Source organism: Lethenteron reissneri, chromosome 7, assembly GCF_015708825.2.
Source record: "Lethenteron reissneri isolate LAM-NWPU_2019-01 chromosome 7, ASM1570882v1, whole genome shotgun sequence".
NCBI classification, from domain to species: Eukaryota; Metazoa; Chordata; class Hyperoartia; order Petromyzontiformes; family Petromyzontidae; genus Lethenteron; species Lethenteron reissneri.
The window spans coordinates 1,629,386-1,650,196 of record NC_083785.1 but is presented as its reverse complement, the minus strand read 5'-3'; the positions used below and the strand labels follow the sequence as shown (position 1 = coordinate 1,650,196).

The window sequence follows — 20,811 nt, the reverse complement described above, 5'->3', positions numbered from 1 at the left end:
CCCACCGGTTGTAAAGCCGAGACAGCCGTACAACTGCTCATTTCTACCTGGCACGATGTCGTTCTGTTCACTAAATCTTATTATAGCCAATTCACATTTGCGTTATAAAATGTGTTTCAATATTAATCGCGTCATCCGTACACCCGCTCAAGGGCACAATTCTGCGCGTCCCTCGATCCCGGCTGCGTTCCTGGGGTGAGTAGGCATTTGCTGTGTCTGCGCAACAGATGTGGAATTCTCCACCATTGGAAATTTGTTTATCCGACAGTGTGGGTACACCTTTAAGTCTCGTCTTAAAACCACATCTTCCCAAGTCAGTCTATTCTACATAGTTTGTCTCTCGTGGCCTTTCCTTATTCTTACAAGGCACCTTGAGGCATGAGTGGAAGGCACCTTTCAATTAAATGATTATATCCATTTGGCGTTATGAAAACAACACTGTTTATAGAGAACTGCAGAACTTGAGAAAATGTTGGCGCCGGCTTAGAGCATGTCTGCTTTCCGTGCTTGTCCGTGGTTCCTCGCGCCTCTCTCTACGAGAGTGAGCAAATACTTTGCGTGTTACAAGATGAAATTGTTGTTGTTTTCTCTACAGCAGTGGTTCTCACACTTCTTCGGCCCGCAGAACACTAAGCCAATGCAAACATTACCATGGACCACCCAGCCCCCCATGCCACCCTGGTGACGAAACGCATTAACTTCTCTCTCTAAAGACCACTCGTACAATATCATTGACATTACCGGAACATTAAAAAAATTAAACATTTTTTACACAGGTATAAGGTTTTTTAATGGGATGTATTTAATCAGGGTAGTTTACCCAACTTCATTTTTACATTAAATATTGTAAGTAAAATATGAAGGTCTGAAACAATGTGAAAACCGTTATAATATTTGCCCGGATCAACCGGCATTTGCATCACAGCCCCACGGAGCACCTGGAAGACCGTCGCAGACCACTCGGAGAACCACTGCTCTAGCTGATACGTTAGCAAATGGCAAAACATGTAAAAAGTCCCCCATTAAACATGGGATATTAAAAGAAAAGTACAGAATAAAGAAAAGTACGTGGGCTTAGGCAGGACAAGTCACACGAAGGAATGACGGATGGTCAAGAATGACGACAGAGTTTCAGCCCAGGAATGGAACGCATCCACAGAGGAGACGCGACGATGACATTAGTGTGCAGCTGCTGGGTGGATTATGGCATTGTAGGACCGGCTTTGGAGAGGGCTGCTTCTTCCAGCAGTGGATCGACCGTGGCCAACGGTAAGGATAAGGAATTAAAAATAGAGCTCTTGAATGGCTCATGACCTTATTCATGCTGCCATTGTCAAGAGCCTGCGGATTCTCTCGACAAAATATACCACGACGTTGACGCGAAGGAATAACTGCAGAACGGATTTTTTTGTTTAAGCGCAAACACAAATACCAGTGCCAGCAAAACAGCGGCATCGCTGCAAATTGCTTAACATCAAGGGAGTCCAACAATAATTATGATGAAAAAAATAATAGGCTTTCTCCATTCCAGCAAGAACACAGGAGATCTTGACTTAAAGCATTCGTGACGGCAAAGTCGCGGAGATAGAATCAAAGAAAATAACAAAAAACTACGACATTTCAATCACAACACAAGCGATCGTCATGTGTTGCAATTGAAACGTCGTAGTTTTTGGTTATTTTCTTTGAACCTATCTACGTGACTTTACCAAAAGACCTAAAGAATATAAATACAGGAGATGTTAAGATGTTCAAGCACCAAATATACATCTATCACAAAGCATCAAAAGTCTGCATTAACTACACTTTAACCGCACAACATCTTAACACCTGCATATTCTTATCGGAAAGAGATCAAAGCCTATTTTTTTCTGATAATCTTGATCGTGGCAAAAAAGGGTCCGGTATAATAATGACGACGACGAAGTCTGTTGTTGTCGCCGTCGCCGAGCGGCCGCGAGCAACTCACCTCAATGAGGAAGAGGCTGACGGACGAGGTGGGGTAGCGGTGCACGTAGAGGGCGAGGCCGCACGCTGCCAGCAGCAGCAGCAGCGCCAGCGAGAGGCTCGCCGCCAGCAGCACGCTGCTCATCGACGTCGCTCCGCGCACCGCCTCTGCTCGCTCGCACGGCACGCCACGGAGTCGGCGTCGATCGCAACACGCACGCGGCCACGGCTCGTTTGTCAACCGCGCTGCTGCTGGACGCTGTGCAGGGAGCGAGCGTTACTCTGACCGTACTTCACCACTCTGGTTCAGTGTGGGATGGTGGAAGGAGGTAGAGAGTAGGTTCGGGAGCAGGATTGGCTCAGAAGTCACTTGCCGCCGATATTAGCCTTCGCCGGGAATCAAACTCTGTTGGGCAAGGTTCGTCGTGCGGTAGCTCAAGAACCACCGAGCCACTGAATCCACCCAAAATCGGTGCAGATTGTGGCGTCTATAGTTGGTTTTTAAATGTATATTAAATGCCCAGAGATACATCATGATAGCGAGCAATATCTAAAGAGGTCCTGCCAATGCCCCAATTACAGCAACACCACACTGACCAGCGTGGTGAGGTATGGTTAAACAATCCCCATAAATAGACACTGGGTTGAAAGGCTTTAATACAGCAGAGGATTGACAAAAAGGTATGTGAGATTTTATTACACTTTATTTTACCATCGGAACACACCAATTCTGGTCTCCGTGACGGCATTTTATTGTCACGCAATTGTCATTTTGGGTTAGACACCAAAACGTCCACCGATCCCATATGTGGACATTCCAGAGGGTGTGAATGTGCCAAAGTAGCTTTCAGAGCGTATCTTGCAGCTCAGGCAAAGGTCTAATCATACAGCTCCCGACACTTGGTGCTCGCGCTTGCCACAAATGAACCACAATATCTCGCCGATCTCATCGAGGAGCTTAGACCATCACTTGAACTCTGGTCGTCCTCGCAGCGGCTTTAAGATGGCCATCGAACAAAGACGGTCTTTTCCTTCCGACATTAGGAACAAACTGGAGCTATGCACTTTTGAAACTAGATTGAAAACCAATTTCTTTACGACTATTTTTTTTGTTTAGTTTGTTGTCCTTCCCCCACACCTCTGATTAGCACGGTTGGCTACGGACAGTGCAAAATAAGCTCTACATACATACAAATGTCCATGCAGGTAAGAAAGAAATATATAACATAATTTTGTGCGCGTTAAAGCGTATGGTTTATGAAGAGTTGCATTGCGAAATTAAACATGATTGGAAGGCCAGCTGAAACATCAAGAATAATGTTTACCATAACCACAATCAAACTCCTTAGGAACAACTTGCAAAAATATTTCACTGGATAATACTGGCATCAAGGGTGCGCTCGTGTTCCAAGCAAACATTATCCAAGGGAAAATGCCAACCATAATCCTGTCCTGAGTCCCTTCGTCCACAGGAAATCACTAATGGTGTGTGGGGAGATAATAATAATTATGATTTAAAAATACAATCATGTGACCCGGATAATAATATTTCAAAAATGTAATTGTAAACAAAGATGATCCAATCCATTTGCATCTCAGAGCTCAAGGCGAGACTAGAGTCGCAAGCTACACAAGCATACCAAAACGGCGGCAAGCTGTTAACTAGGGGACCCACGGTGGCGAGATCTTAACTACCTCGTCTGGTCTAAAGGAGGTCGTGGGTTTGATCCAAATCCTGACACCTGCATATTCGGAGTTTGCATGTTGTCCCCGTGGTTACATGGATTTTTCTCTGGGTCCTCCATTTAGAATCAACGTGCATTTAGATAATTTGGCTGGTATAAATTTCCACGTGATAAGCCACTTTGTTGAGCTATAATTTGTGGCCAAGTTGCTTTTGAAACGAGTAACGAAATGGCAGGTTTTGTTGACGTGACAAACCTTACTAATTGGCTGCGTCAGGCGGTGGCGGGTTTAACGATACATATATATTTATGCGATCTAACCCAAAAAAAAAATAAACCCTCTTTCATGGATATTGGTCGCGAAAAGCCCACATGTTAAACCAAAATAAAATAAAAAAACGTTTTTGTTACTTTAAAACGCTACCCAGTGCTCGCCAAACCTCAGGGGACTTACTCCTGCCACTCGATGTGGGCCTCGCAGCCAGCGGTGGCTTCTGTTCTTCTGAGCCTCGGCTGGCGAGCTCATCAGCAGGGCAACTCTCCGTGCTTGCCTGTGCACACAGACGATGCGTTCACCAGGTAAGACCCCACGGCACTTTTTGAAAGGCAAAATTTAGAGCGTGCCTTCACATAACGCGCAACTGTAAAATCACATGCAACGTATAACATATATGATGGCATTTGTCATGCACACCGTAGCCTTTCTGTGCAAGTGCTGTGAGAAAGTGCCTATTAAGGTCGTCATGATTTCTAAGGAAATCTGTACACATGACTAAACTATAGCTTCAGCACCAAGTGCACAGACATACAGCAGCGTTAGTGAAAGCTATACTCACGACGTTTCGGGCACAACACGAGGCCATCATCAGGTGGGACAACCACAGCAAGAAACAATTGCTGTGGTTGTCCCACCTGATGACGGACATTTGTGTTGCGCCGGAAACGTCGTGATTTAATTTATTTCATTTTCTACCTACGTGACTTTACCGAAAGAACCAAAGAGTATGGATCCCTGCAGTCACGAAAACTTCAAATCTAGATTATTAGTGAAAGCTCACTGAGAAGAGACTATTCAAACCTTATCATAATAAGGTTAGCCCTACTATACTAATAAAGGGGTTATTAGGGTTTCCATATTATATTTTTTATGGTATAAGATTTCACAAGATGAAGGTTATCGTGATATACATTTTCCATAATCTTGTAATTGTCTTTTGCATGGGTTTACGGTTTGCTGTAGTATAGTTCTAGTATAAATTAAAATTATCCACATGTTCTTATTGCAGTTCACTCAATATAAATATTTGATAAGTCTTATTATCATTGCAACTTTTAAAAAATCGATAACACTTACAATTACATAAAATATAAAATCAACTTTTACATTCATGACATCACAATTGCCATGCCATCAATTACATAAAAAGCATCAATTCAACTGACAACAGCTATTCGTGTCCAACAAAGTGTTTCTCATGCGCTTTTTCGTCGGAAAATAAATATCTTGGAATAATTCAATGCACGGCCCCCGAAGGTGGCCACGACGTGGCAGCACTGCGACATCTCGTACGATATGCGACGCCCGATAACTGTACCGTCCGTTGAGCAAATGATCGTTGTCGCGCGAGTTTGTCGCTCACTCTTGAATGCAACGGCCAAGCTGCCAGATCTGGGCTGGTGACCAGCACAGATGTGGGTACCAACCCACCCCCCCTTTTGGAAGAGCTTGACTTGTGGGATGAAGGAAGCCAATACCGTCATCGGGGTTCCAATGGGGTGCGCTATCCATAACCCCGATGTGGAAGGTAGGTTTGTGTTCATCCATGACCATCAGCCGGCCCAGTAGATGGCGCCCTTAACATAAATGCTCAACACAAAATAACCAATAGCGTGGCAGTGGTGACGAGGAAAAGAAGACAATATGGACAATACGCCTCCTTCTAATACCCGTCGCTGCACACACAAAAGTAAATGTGCGTTTTTAAACACTCATCAGGCCCACATGGTCTTCTGGGAGTGCATCGTTTCAGCAGCTTTTTTTTATTATCTAACCATTCGTTTAGAGTATTTGGCTGCTATAAATTTCCACATGTTAAGCCACTTCGTTGAACTATCATTTAGGCCTAGCTTGCTTCCGAAAAGCAGCTAATAAAAAGTTCCATTTTATTTGTAAATTTTTCAGTGATTTGCTTACATTTCCTATACTTTGCACTCCTATCGTGTTTTTGTATTGTTTGTTGTTGTAACGTTCTGACCCAGTGCCCTTACTGGACATCTGTGAAAAAATGTGCTTTATAGCGCATCGGATTCGTCCAGTACAAATACATTTTATGATTCCATTTCAATACAAGCCACCTCTGGGTTAGTTTCGTCATTCAGTGTCACTTGAACCAACCGCACCTTTTTCAATCAAGAACCGAAAAGCAGCGAATGATTGCGCACAATAAATATATGCTTGAATATTGCAATGGTAAATAACGAGTAAGTGGACATAAGAGGAAGCGAACTTGTGCAAACATTGCGAGTAGGCGACAAATGCAGATTATAGCAATGTATTCTAATAGACCTGAGCCACAAAATAGGGTTTAAGTGGGAGCCGACTTGAGACTAAACCCCCACAGCAACCTCACACACTACGACCTTAGTTTTGGGGTCACATACAGGGCTACGAGGAAAACTCCTACAAAATTTGTTTTAAACACACGTTAACTGCAATTTAATAACACAGGCAGCAGAGCATGTTTCTTGAGGAGGACGAGTTAAGAATCTCGATGTAAGGCGTACTGTGCGAGGAGCCATAAAGGACTTGAATTAGCACGGTTGGCTCTGTACGATTCGAAGTTCACCACACATACATACAAGTGACCGTTAGATGTCCATTGGCACCACTGGCTGAAGCTGCTGATTGGCAACACACTGTTCTGCATCAGTACTTCTGATGAACAAAATAAATGCTCTGTCCTATCCAGGAGGTCTGGCTCGGGACGATGGATCGTCACACCCAGAGGAACATTCTAAACGGCGACCCATTGATGGCTTAGCGACAACTCCTACAACCATACAAGTGGAACACGTGCATTGCTATACTCTTAGGAACATACATATGTAGTGATATGGAATGGGTCACTACGGCATGGCTGTTGGCAAAAAGGAGCTCGGCTGCCATGGCAACCCTGTCGGCCAGCAGGTGAGGGGGTAGGTGGGAGGAAGGCACGTGGAGAGAAGGTGACGGAGGGGGTACAAGGAGAAACTTCTAGGAGGGTCTAGAAGGGGGGCGTAGCCAAGGGGGAGCGAGGCTGTGCTGGGGGGATAAAAGGGGGACCGCGGGGAGGACTCGGGGCCGTTGTTGGAGTGGACCCCTGGAGCTCGTCAAGTCCCGTCAAGTCTTCGCCATCATAGACAACATCGTCTTACCCTCGTCTGCAGCGTTGTGGGTCAGGCAGCCTGTTGCTGCCCTGACCTTATTGTAGTATTCCCTGTGCCTGCAAAGGCTATACATAGACAGAGTGCCTCCTGATACAGTGCATCTCGAGTCCATCACTATACATATTTGAACACATAAGTATTATATTTATCGGTTCTTCATGTCTATGGGACTTTTTTGCCAGTATCAAAATGATGAAAACATAATAAGCTTTGCCCTTTCGGGCAATAAAGCAGGTGTTCAAATATCAAAAAACCAATTAGATACCTATTGCAAGGCATCAAAAGTCTGCATTAACCACACATACTTGTGGCAAAACATGCAAACAAACATGCTCTGATAATGTATGCATCGTCGTTGAAACTGATTGACCTACACTATAAAAAGGGGTAAAGCCTAGTTGTATTTTTTCATTAAATAGGCTCTTCATGTTACGAGGACTTTGATTAACAGCGCAGGTTAATTCATCATCGTACCTCTTGCGGACAACTTCCGTCGATCCATTCCTGCCGGTGGCGGTCAAATCCGCTGGAGCATCTGAAACAAAACGCGGAAAATGAGTAACAATCGAACACGGAAGCATGGGGGGGGGGGGGGGGGGAATTACTCAAGATCTTCACAGTAGATGGCTGCACATTTTGCACTCGGGAGCTATTACGAGCGAAAAATTGTGAGGAGTGAAACGGGGGAGGAAAAAAAGCAGGATGAAAAACATGTTTGCAAAGTTGAGGAATACACGGATCGAGGGACAGATGCAAGTCAGCTTTAACAGGGCACCTTGTGGCTAAGAGAGATCAAAGTCAGAATATTTATTTGTACTGCGGGAGGATTCTGATGAGCTACAAAGCTCGTTTTCACAGACGTCGAGTAGGGGTGGATCAGAGCGTTACAAGATGATGGCCAATGGGCGAGACTGGTGACAGAATGGCAGTCCAAGCAGTGGAACACACTCAAAAGGATGAGCAGCACCAGGACATGGGCAGTGCGATCAATTCAGTGCACACACCTGAGATAGATTGTGGCTTTGCAGGGCCACGACGGACGGTTTTGGAAAAGAGAGAGGCCTTCAGCCAGTCGTGGGAATACCATGGGCACGTGATGATGATAAATAGTTGTTTGGACTCATATTCTTAGGTTTTTTCGGTAAAGTCACGTAGGTAAAACATCAAAATTAATAAAAATAAAATAAAATAAAGATCACGACGTTTCGGAGGCAACACAAGTCTCCGTCATCAGGTGGGACCGTCACAGCCAGATTAGCTGCATCAAGTGAGGCAATGATTCAAGATGTAATCCCTTAAAAGCGAGTTGAGGGGGGAGGAGAGGGGGGGGGGAGCTCATCAGAATGTGGTAGCCAATGAATGGAACGTATCAGGGAGGGAGGGGGGCGGACGCCAAAAGGGTGGGCGACGGCGTGGAAGCGATGCAGCTAATCTGGCTGTGACGGTCCCACCTGATGACGGAGACTTGTGTTGCCTCCGAAACGTCGTGATCTTTATTTTATTTTTATTAATTTTGATGTTTTACCTACGTGACTTTACCGAAAAAACCTAAGAATATGAATCCTTGCAGTCACGAAAGCTTCAAATCTAGTTGTTTGGACGATGAAAAAATAAGAATAGGCATTAGCCTGTCCAGCAATAAAAACAGTAAGTATTAAGATGATTAAACACCAAAGACACCTTTTGCAAGGCATCAAATACTGCATTAACCACACATACTTGTGGTGAATCACGCAAAAAAAAACGTGTCCTGATAATAATCTATGCATCGTCTTTGCAACGGATTTGCCAACACCAGAGACAGCCACCTTTATGGTTTTGTCTCCGTGTTCGACCAGAGAACACCAAAAGGCGAAAGCCTATTATTATTTTGTAAGCCTATTCTTATTTTGTCATCGTCTTGACGCTGGCAAGAAAGGTCCCATAGAATAAATAGGAGCCGAAATAAATAAATGAATATAAACCTCTGGATGCTTCCACACCACCCGCAGTCGAATGCGATGTGGGCAGACAGGCAGCCGTCACACGTCTTGTACTGATTGCATGCTGTCAGGATCACAAGAAGAAGAAACACAGGTAGCTTCACGGAGTGAAGAACGACTCTTCCAAAACAGCCGGATAAATCGAGCAGCGATATGGAAGAAGCTCAACCCCTTCACTGCTGGAAAGGCTGCACGGGGGTGGGGGGGGGGGAAGGTGCATATGGGAGCGCAAACTGTAACGCCGCAGAACACGACACGCAGCACACACACACGTGTGATCTCAACGTGCCGCGCACAAAAGCGTTGTTGAGGAAATGTTGTCACGATGTTTGGGAGTGTAAAAGCTCAGTATCAGAATGTATTTATACTGGAGCAATCCGATGAGCTATGAAGCTATTTTTTTGTTTCACGGATGTCCAGTAAGGGGGCAGGTCAGAGCGTTACAAGAAGAATAGAAAACAATTATATGACTGCAAGAATACAGGAAAGGTAAAACAAATAACTTTAACAAAAAATATACAAATGAAACTAAGCTACCGACGCTGGAAGAAGGCCGACTTTGTTGTTTGCAGGCTGGCTTCAAAAACTGCACGTTCCGCTGATAGCACACAACTGACAATGCCAGTTCTTTAAAGCGGGCACCATCAGAATGTATTCCATATTTTATGTCGAAGGGCAGGACACATAATTTAATTAAATATACCATGGACGTCTTCGAGCAGATGTTTATAATACAGTCAAGTATTTACTGAGTGGAGACCATTTTACAGCCATGTCATGACCCATTTATATGCACATACAAACCATAACTTTAAAAGTCTGTTCTTAAAGCACGTAGTTTATCATGGAGCACAAATGACAGCTTTTCAAGTTCTTGAAGCTGAACTGGAGGGATTCTGTGTGGTTTCATTTGTCCACATTTTCCAATACACATCTTCAATTGTGTAACATCTCTAAAGTATTTCCATGTTTCACGTGCACACTTAAAAATTCCTGCTTACATTTCTGAAGGGTGCACATAATTAGCATCACCAATTAAAAACATAAGCACCATATAGAAATCATGCGAATTATGTTCAGTGCGCACACACACAACACAACACACCATACAACAGTACCCTGTTTTTACACTCTTCAATGAAAACGTGCAACGTGCTTGTAAACCACCAAGCTGGTACTGGTTTTCATATTTTAAAAAACCCAAACAAATGCAAGATGTCTCTGGAAAGCAGGAAGGCAATGTGACTGTGGCTGGAACACCAATAATGTTTTACGAATACAGCGCGACACAAATGATATTCCAACAAACCACACTGCGTTTTAAAAATGCGATGTGGCGGCCACTTCGTTCTGGCTGTTAAGCGTCTCCAGCACAAGTGCCATGCCGTGGGGAAAACAAGAGTAAGACGACCGATGGGGAGCAACGGACCCCACAAATGGGTATGTGGAATTTCCACCAGTGGTTTTGGATGCCAGTGACCCCCCCCCCCCATGATAATTTGATAACACTAATACTTTTTTTTCTTGTTCCTGGGTAGTAAGTGTTAGTTCCGAATTGCTAATGCCTCAAAAGTACAGAAAATGGCTATTATTCTACACAAACTTTGCTTTTGTGACCAGGACAGTGATATTTTTATATTTACCTATTTTCAGGAAAAAACAACATATGAATAAAAATGTATATGTATTTATACTAAAGTGATAAAAAAATTACTACAAAAGATTTAGACACCAAGGCACACTACCACAAGGCGGGACTGGCCACAGCGGACCGAGTTCTCTGTGGGGAGGAACAACGTCAAGTGGGAGCCACTGATGGACCCCTGGAAGGTGCTGATGCCACCACTGCACATTAAATTGGGCCTTATGAAACAATTTTTCAGAGCCGTAGTTAAGGAGTCGGCAGCCTTCAAGTACCTTTAAGACTTCCCTAAGCTGTCTGAGGCAAAGGTCAAAGCCAGGGTCTTCGTTGGACCACAGATAAAGAAGATCCTGGAATGCAATTAATTTCCAAAGAAGTTCACTAGTAACGAGAACGCGGCTTGGAACAGCTTTGTCGCAGTGGTTCGTGGCTTCCTGGGCAATCACAAGGTCGAAAACTATGTAGAACTGGTTGAGACTCTGGCGAAGAACTATGGCACAATGGGCTGTAGGATGTCCCTCAAAGTCCATATCCTTGATCAATTCAAGGAGGACATGGGAGTGTACTCGGAGGAATAAGACGAGCGCTTTCACAAGGACTTTGAACGCCGCTACCAAGGACAGTATAAAGAGAACATGATGGGAGACTACAATTTGTATTACTTTAGTATAAATACATGTTCATTTTGATTCATGTTGTTTTTTTCGGACTTTGTGAACGAAAATACACAAATTCGCCCGTTTTCCTAATCCATGAAAAGCAGGAAATAAAAACAGAACCAGGACAACTGACCAAAATAAAGAGGAAAGGCCACTTTAAAGAGATGGGGTTTTAAAGCAGAACGAAATAGATCTACCGACTCCGATTGCCCGATTCCATAGCTTGGGTACCACGGTAACAAAATCCCGATCACCAAAAGAGCACAACCTAGACTTGGGAGTGCCGAGCAGTTGGAGATCAGAATATCTTAAGGGACCTTGATGGAATATCTCCATGTATTAGTTCCTGCCAGTAATGTGGGGCGAGCCCTTTTAAAGCCTTATAGGTTAATAGCAGTCTCGTGTAAATGTCCTCTCTGGACAGGATAGCACGTTGCCCCATTGCATGCGTTGATTTTGCTCTGGGTGCTTCGATTACAACTGGTCTACAATTCTAGATTTGAAGCTTTCGTGACTGCAAGGATACATACTCTGTTTTTTTTCGGTAAAGTCACGTAGGTTTAAAAATAAAACAAATAAATTAAATCACGACGTTTCGGAGGCAACACAAGCCTCCGTCTTCAGGTGGAACCGTCACAGCAAAATCACTGTATCAAGTGAAGAGACCTCCAAGAGACACGACCCTATATACTGGTTAAGGGGAGGGTAGAGGAGCCAGGATGGGTCGTGAGGGTTGAGTACCAAAACAGCCACTGCGGCTACACCTGGAACTGCAGCCGAGGCCTTGTGATGTAGATGGCGTAAGTAGATAAGCGAGCTAGGATTACGCCGCCTTTTGTTATGCACGCTGGTGGGTTGCAGGCCAGCAGTGTGTGAAAAGCTAAAAATATACAGAGCAGGCGTTACCAAAAAGATTTCCAAAATTCTAAACAAACACAAGATCCAGGTCCGATTCAATCGAGTCCACAAAATCCGTGATTTGATCCCATCCGTAAAGGATGTCATTCCTGACTTACAGTACCCCGGTGTTTACAAATTGAGTTGTACCTGTGGTGGCTGCTATATCGGGGAGATGAAACGACATATTTCTGACCGAATTCGCGAGCACAAATCAGATTTGAAACATGGCAGAACCAATTCTTCTTGATCATTGTTTCAACACAGCGGGTTCTCATGATATCGTTTTCTCCGATACCAAAGTACTCTGCAAACCTCCCGGTTACTACCAAAGATTTGTTCATGAGGCCATCCAGATATACAAACATAGACACAACTTCAACCGAGAGGATGGTTTTAAATTAAGAAATTATTGGAAAGATGTCATCAACCAAGCCAAACTCTAGCTGCCTTATAATTGTACAGCCATAGTAGCTTTTTTAGCTTTTCACACACTGCTTGCCTGCAACCCACCAGCGTGCATAACAAAAGGCGGCGTAATCCTCGCTCGCTTATCTACTTACGCCATCTACATCACAAGGCCTCGGCTGCAGCTCCAGGTGTAGCCGCAGTGGCTGTTTTGGTACTCAACCCCCCACGACCCATCCTGGCTCCTCTACCCTCCCCTTAACCAGTATATAGGGTCGTGTCTCTTGGAGGTCTCTTCACTTGATGCGGTGATTTTTCTGTGACGGTTCCACCTGAAGACGGAGGCTTGTGTTGCCTCCAAAACGTCGTGATTTAATTTATTTGTTTTATTTTTTAACCTACGTGACTTTACCGAAAAAAACAAAGAGTATGGTCGACAATATTTTAGACATTGTCTGCTTCAGAGATTAAATGTGCTGTTTATTATGGATTTTGATGTGCTGAATTCACATGACAATTAAAACAACCGATTGCTTACTGTTCCCAAGAGATTTAAGTTTTTACATTTTACGTCTATGTATATTGTGAAGATAGCAGAGTCACTCGTAAATTGTAAACCTAGGCCTTTGTGTGTTTATGGTTGCTTTACATAACATGTCACCTGGTTCATGTAACACTTTAAATATCAGCAAAAGGGTTATCTAAATATAATGTATTATGAAACAAAAGGCAAAAAACCAGTATGTATATACAAGTGCATATTTTTTTATTTAAAGCTTTCGTGACTGCAGGGATTCATATTCTTGGTTCTTTCGGTAAAGTCACGTAGAAGCAATCATCATCTGATGATGTTTGCTTGTGTTGCAATTTGCAGAGATAACAGCAATACTTTGTGTATCCAGTCTGCAGACCAAGCAGGAGAGCAACAACCTTCAATCGCCACAAAGCTGCCACTGATGTTGGTTATAGTTTATGCACCTGAAAAGTTGTTCCATGTTGTCATAGGTTTCCTTCATATGGACTGCATGACCAACTGGAATTGATGGCAAAATATTGCCATTATGCAGCAAAACAGCTTTAAAGACTCACCTTCGATTAATCAATTAACAGTCTCCACGCATTTGGATTATGAACGATGTTGATGGCTGCCATCACACCATCGATGTTGTTGCAGGCTACAAGATCACCTTCCATGCAGAAGAATGGGACAAGATCCTTTTGACAGTCATGGAACATGGAAACCCTAACATTACCTGCCAGAAAATTCCACTGCTTCAGTCTGGAGCCCAACAGCTCTGCCTTACTAATGGGTAGTTCCAAATCCCTGACAAGGTCTTTCAGTTCACCTTGTGTTATGAGGTGTGGTTCAGAGGAGGAGGATGATTGGAGAAATTTGGGTCATGTGACCTTGATGGTTCATGACCAGAAGTTTCATCCTCTCCCTCGTCCGACTCAAGTGAGAATGATTCTGGTGCATCAGGAACCGGCAGTCCTTCTCCGTGGGGTACTGGGCGTATAGCTCATGGAATGTTTGGACAATGCAGTCCACTTTTTCTTATTTGACACACCTTTCTCAACTGGAGGCGCCATGCAGAAGTAACAATTCCTGATATGATATGTTGGCTCTCTCCAAATCATTGGCACTGAAAAAGACAAAGATTTCCTTTTCCTGTTCCACCACTGGCAAATATTTGTTGTACAAGTGTTGCAGCATATGTGTGGGGCCCCACATCTTGTTCTGATCTCCAATTTAGCAGCCAAAATAAGGGTGATAGGCTTTCTTAACCAGTGGTTATACTGCACTTTTGTGATGCAAAAGTCACTTCACAAACATAGCAGAAGTTAAATTTTGACTTAAAACTTTCATGATTGCATGAATTCATATGCTGTGATTCTTTCGGTAAAGACACATTAATTGAACCGACCAAACGGTTTTCCTTAAAACCTTCTGCTGCTAGACCACCCAGAGTATATGGCTTACCAAACATCCATGAAGAAGGTACACCCCTTCGTCCAATCGTCTCCACCATTGGCTCACCCACCTACAAACTGCCCGATATTTGTCCGAGATCTTGTAGCCATTCACTGGTAAGACCACCTCTTCTGTTCTTAATTCAGCTCACCTGGTATCGCCAATTAAAGACATCGATGCAGTTTATCTGTAAAAAGTTCCTGTGCCCAATAGCATTACAATAATTAAAGATTTGGTCCAACAAGAACTGAATGCTGCTGTACCAGCCGTGATGAGACACTGCCTTACCAATACATACTGCACTTGGAATGGAATAGTCTACAAACAAATTGAAGGCACCCCAATGGGTTCTCCCTTATCTCCAGTTGTGGCCAACGTTTTCATGAAAAATTTTGAGACGGACGCCATCCAGGCATCCACTCTACGCCCGTCCTTGTGGAAGAGGTACATGGATGACACGTTTGTCAACTGGCCACATGGCCATCCAGCTCTGGAACAATTCTTCAACCACATCAATTCCATACACCCAGCAATCAAATTCACCATGGAGATGGAAAAGGATGGCATGCTACCCTTCGTGGATGTCTTAATCAAAAAGAGACCAGATGGCTCATTGAGCCACTCTGTCTACAGGAAAGTGACCCATACTGACGCCTACCTAAAACCTGATTCCCACCACCATCCATCCCAGAAGAATTCCCTCATCAAAACGCTACACCATAGAGCTCAATGTACCTCTGACCATGAACACCTGATCAGTGAACTCAAAACACATACACCTCCGCAAAAACATCATCCCCACCACGAGGAAGGAGCCATCTGAAGATCCAATCAAAACCATCACCTCACCTTACATAGCAGGGATAACCAATTTTTTTTACAAAATCTTGAACAAACACAAGATCCAGGTCCGATTTAACAGTGCATAAAATGTGACCTGATCCCATCTGTGAAGGGCAAAATTCCTGATAAGCAATATCCCGGCGTCTACAAACTAAGCTGTATCTGTGGCAGCAGTTACATTGGGGAAACCAAACGACATGTCTCAGACCGTGCTCGTGAACATAAGGCAGATCTGAAACATGGCAGGACCAATACTTCTGCCGTAGCTGATCATTACTTTAATGCGGCTGGCTCACGTGAAATTGCTTTCTCTAAGACGATGGTACTTTGCAAGCCGACTGGCTATCAACAAAGATTAGTTCACAAAGCCATCCATATATACAGACACAGACACAATTTCAACCGAGATGACGGTTTTAAACTCAGCAATCATTGGAAAGATGTCATCAACCACTTTGGGTCATGACTTGATTTGTGTTTTCTTGTCCACCTCCACCATCAGCAGTGTGGGTGTGTGGAGCGAGGTGCAAAGATTTGATTGGTGTAGACCGGCTGCAGGTTACGGAGACCTCTCCTACATCAACATTAGCTGCCCTGCCCATCTCTAAACCTTTATAAACAGCCTGCCTCACCAGCTTTCCCCCTCCTGATGACGATTGCTTGTGTTGCGATCGAAACGTTGTGATATTGTTAGTATTTTGATCATTTTTTCTATCTACGTGGCTTTACCAAAAGACCAAAAGAATATGAATTCCTGCAGTCACGAAAGCTTTAGTCTTTATTTTCTGTTATTTTATTTAATTTTTCTATCAACGTGACTTCACCGAAAGAACCAAGAATATAAAAATAATAAAGGCACTTTCTTTTAATTTTTATTATTTTATTGTTATTATTTTTTCGATCTTCGCGACTTTACCGAAAGAACCCTAGAATAGCGGAAGTTATCTGCTTTGTTCACACAAGTACGAGGCATCTCTGCTCACTCTGGCTAAACAGAAATGCGTCCCTTTGTTAAATCAAACTGACAAATAAGAGCGCACGACACTGTATGATTTCTAGAGCTCATATAAAGGGCAATTTGTTCAGCAGAGGGATGTAAGCCTAGGTATAATTGCATCATCCATGACGTATAGGAATAACATGATGCAATTCATGTCATGTATGATGCAACACCAGGTTCAGATTGCATCATTCATCGTTTTGCTCAAAAAGCAAGAACTGCCCAAACCCAGACATAGATCCAGTCAAAGATGTATTTTAGTCATTTCTGGTTTAAATTGAGATCCCTTCCCTTTATAACTCACTTATCCTCCACCATTCCCAAGTCACGGGTCGTATATACTGACCCAGTAGCATAGCTTGAAAACTAGAGCCAATCAACAATTTTAAGCATCATTTTCATTCTCAGTGACCCAGAATTAGCAAAGTTGGACTACATTGATTTCGCTAAGCATTTTAGCTGTAGACCAGTGTTTTCCGCCCACGTTCATTAAATGGGCTGCAGTGTCATCAGTTATGCTATGTTAAAATATATATTGCGAACAACAATCGTTAGATTCAGCTCTTGAACTAGTGCTCTGGATAAGGCCAAAAGCATTCCACATGCAATGTGGTTGTCACATGACATGCACGTAGGGCATGACGAGACTTGTGCCTTCCTGTGGTGTGAGCAGCATACCTTTGTGTGCGTTATTTAATATAGGCATGGTCGCACAGCTCGCCTTAAAACATTTTAGGACACATTTTATGTGTATATATATATATGGTCACTTAAAAAAAAGGTATTACAATAGATTGAAATAAGAAAATGTATACTTAAGCTAAAAGTCACAAAACGATTACATAACAGCTCTGATGGATGTGCATCTCCCAGGGACTGCATGTGGTAGATCTAAAGTCTTACTCAGAACCAATGTCATTTGACGCACGTGGAAATCACCGCTTATTGAGTAAACAGAGGGATTTAGCCAGCTGGCGAATGGTCCATAACGTCTCAAACGCCCCCCAAGGATGAATTCAAAGGAGATTTGATTATTTATGGCCGATATAGTCACATGATGGAGAAACCAATATTATCACCATTTAAAAAAATGCGAAGAGATTATTAAAAGGACGTGCAAAAAAGCAAGGAAAAGTGCACGCTTGGAATTGCACCAAGAATGCGTGGATCAGAGAACACACACACGTTGTAGACATCATTCCGACTGTAAAAAAAAAAAAGAGCCTTGAGCAGGACTCGTCACCAGACGGGATGATGGAAGGTGGTCGAAACCGAGGGGAGGCGTTAGCCAAAAGAGAACAAGCCTGAGCGACATCCATCGATAAACCATTGCAACTTAAGGACTCGCCACCCCCCTCTCTCCCTTTTCAGCAACTCTGAAAAGTGGTTGAAGCACATCCACAAATCCAAGTTTGGGAATAAATCTAAAAGGTTGGCACACTGCATGCACCCTTGTCCTAAGCACCGCTTTCACAACGACGGCTCAGAACTGCCATAATCCCATACACGCACACGTAGGGAGGGGGAAGGAGGCAATTACAGGCAGCAAAAATCCTGCCAGACACGAGCTACAGCTTTGCTAAAATATAAAACAGGTGAGACGTGCGCAAATTGTTCCCCACAAAAAACAAATTCTGCAGTAAATTCATGTACGCAACGTTACATTCAGTTACATTTGCGTGCGTGCGTCACATTGTAAAATTACGTGACGTCGTTCCGGCAGATTCAATCTCATAAAAATGTTGGTCTTGAAACCTTTACACCAATGACTACAGCAGTGGGTACAACTTCTGCAAATATTGGTTTTGGCAATCCCAACTGTTACGACACACACATGGGCGGAATGACAACAGGGCTGCACGTGTACAATCACCAGCACGACCTGGCAAGGGGACGTCGGCCGAGGTGATGGGAGGGTTCACACACACACACCCAGCAGAGCAGGCAGTGCGGACGACACGAACACAGGCCCCCCCTGTGAGCTTCTGGCCTTGCTCCCGTGCCATGGTGGCGAGATGTTAACTACCTCGCCCGGTATACACGAGGTTGCGAGTTCGATCCCAACCCCGACACCTGCATATTTGGAGTTTGTACGTTCTCACCATGGTTGCGTGGTATTTTCTCCGAGTCCTCAGATTTTTTCCTACACATTTAGAATCAACATGTGTTTAGAGTGTTTGGCTGCTATAACTGTCCACGTGATAAACCACTTCATTGAGCTATCATTTATGGCCAAAAGAAGCTAATAGCTCAGTGGGTCTTACCTAGTAAAATATATTTGTAAAAGTTTCGTTTAAAAATTTTGGTCTGCCTGGGCCTTTCCCGTGGCACCAAAGACGGTACAAAATGGGACCCACACCCACAGGCAGCAGCTTCAGTGTCGCACCACAGAGGATTCACGGAGTCTGCGAGCAACACAAGCAAGAGTCGGGCAGACCGTCTGTGTTGGGAACGCGCTCGATGTCTAAAGCACATCACCCTCGTCCACCAACCAATCCGGCCACTGCATAGTCACGTGAAAGAGCATTCGCTAAATAAACCAACCCATCGCTGCCCAGTGCAATTTCTCGCCAGCTCAGAACTGGTACCATTTGGCACATGCACGGAGAGAGACAGTTGGGGTTCATGCGAAAGTGTTTCGATCTAGCACACGCTCATCAGAAAGCCCTCAACTCACCATTAAGATGCCTGCTTTAGCAGGAATGCTAAGGGCAAAATAGTGACAATCGGAAATATTGTTAATGGTATTAAAAGTAACCATTTCTGCCAAAAACTGCTTTAATATGTCCTGTACTCAAAGAGATGCAAATTGTGCCCATAGTGTATACACCATATTGGAAACACAACTCAAAACATAGCAGACTTGTAGCACAAACATAAACCTTAACACGAGAGCTTTTTAGATTAGATAGCGTAGATATAAATGTGCCATTAAACCCACCACCACCCGACACAGCCAATTAGCAAGGTTTGTCATGTAAACAAAACATGCAATCAGTTACTAGTTCAGCACACTGGTGTGTTGGAGAGTAAGCGATTTTAATGACACCACATTTACATCTACGCGATCCAACCCAAACAAAACCTCTATTATGGTTAATATTGGTCGCGAAAGACTAACAACGTGTTCAAATAAATCTCGACATTGGAGTGTTGTCGAAAGTACGGCCACATCTCTGAAAGCTGACTAAAATGGGTCAGAAGAGACAGATCTTGCGAACAGATGTTGTGCTGTTGGCTGTGCAAGCCTGGGTGCCCGAAGGCCAGGGTCCAGAGCCATGAAAATGGATACAGCATTCACAGTGATAGCACCACACTGACATCTCCAGTTTGCTTAATTTCCTCGGACGAGTACACTATGGGGACCTCATTTGCCAGTAAAAATATGATAATTGGTTCTTTACCCTTCTATCTGGCAACAAAACTGACACCTTTTTGCAAGGAGTCATGTTTGCATAGACCGCAATACCTGCAGTCATAAATACAAACAAAAGACATAACTCTGATAATGTGCACTGTCCTTGAAGTTGATTGGTCCACACCCGAGACAGCTTTCCTTCGAGCCTAGTCTCATATGGGTTGGACCAGATGACGCCAAAAGGCGCACAACTCAAGGACAATGCACCATCAGAGTATGAGAGCTCGGGGCAAGCATCTACACTATGGGGACCTCATTTGCCAGTAAAAATATGATAATTGGTTCTTTACCCTTCTATCTGGCAACAAAACTGACACCTTTTTGCAAGGAGTCATGTTTGCATAGACCGCAATACCTGCAGTCATAAATACAAACAAAAGACATAACTCTGATAATGTGCACTGTCCTTGAAGTTGATTGGTCCACACCCGAGACAGCTTTCCTTCGAGCCTAGTCTCATATGGGTTGGACCAGATGACGCCAAAAGGCGCACAACTCAAGGACAATGCACCATCAGAGTATGAGAGCTCGGGGCAAGCATCTACACTATGGGGACCTCATTTGCCAGTAAAAATATGATAATTGGTTCTTTACCCTTCTATCTGGCAACAAAACTGACACCTTTTTGCAAGGAGTCATGTTTGCATAGACCGCAATACCTGCAGTCATAAATACAAACAAAAGACATAACTCTGATAATGTGCACTGTCCTTGAAGTTGATTGGTCCACACCCGAGACAGCTTTCCTTCGAGCCTAGTCTCATATGGGTTGGACCAGATGACGCCAAAAGGCGCACAACTCAAGGACAATGCACCATCAGAGTATGAGAGCTCGGGGCAAGCATCTACACTATGGGGACCTCATTTGCCAGTAAAAATATGATAATTGGTTCTTTACCCTTCTATCTGGCAACAAAACTGACACCTTTTTG

At 43.7% G+C, this 20,811-nt stretch overlaps 1 protein-coding gene across 1 annotated transcript in view; it reads right to left on the bottom strand.

Annotated features, from left to right (window-relative positions):
- The window catches only part of LOC133358603 (plexin domain-containing protein 2-like), a 59,677-nt gene that overhangs the window by 4,260 nt on the left and 34,606 nt on the right, over positions 1 to 20,811 (bottom strand). The window contains exons 9-12 of the mRNA XM_061576988.1: positions 9,023 to 9,104; positions 7,533 to 7,593; positions 4,087 to 4,183; positions 1,970 to 2,115 (exon numbers count right to left, since the gene is read on the bottom strand). Coding sequence (XP_061432972.1) covers positions 1,970 to 2,115; positions 4,087 to 4,183; positions 7,533 to 7,593; positions 9,023 to 9,104 — 386 coding nt within the window. The remainder of the gene's footprint in view (positions 1 to 1,969; positions 2,116 to 4,086; positions 4,184 to 7,532; positions 7,594 to 9,022; positions 9,105 to 20,811) is intronic.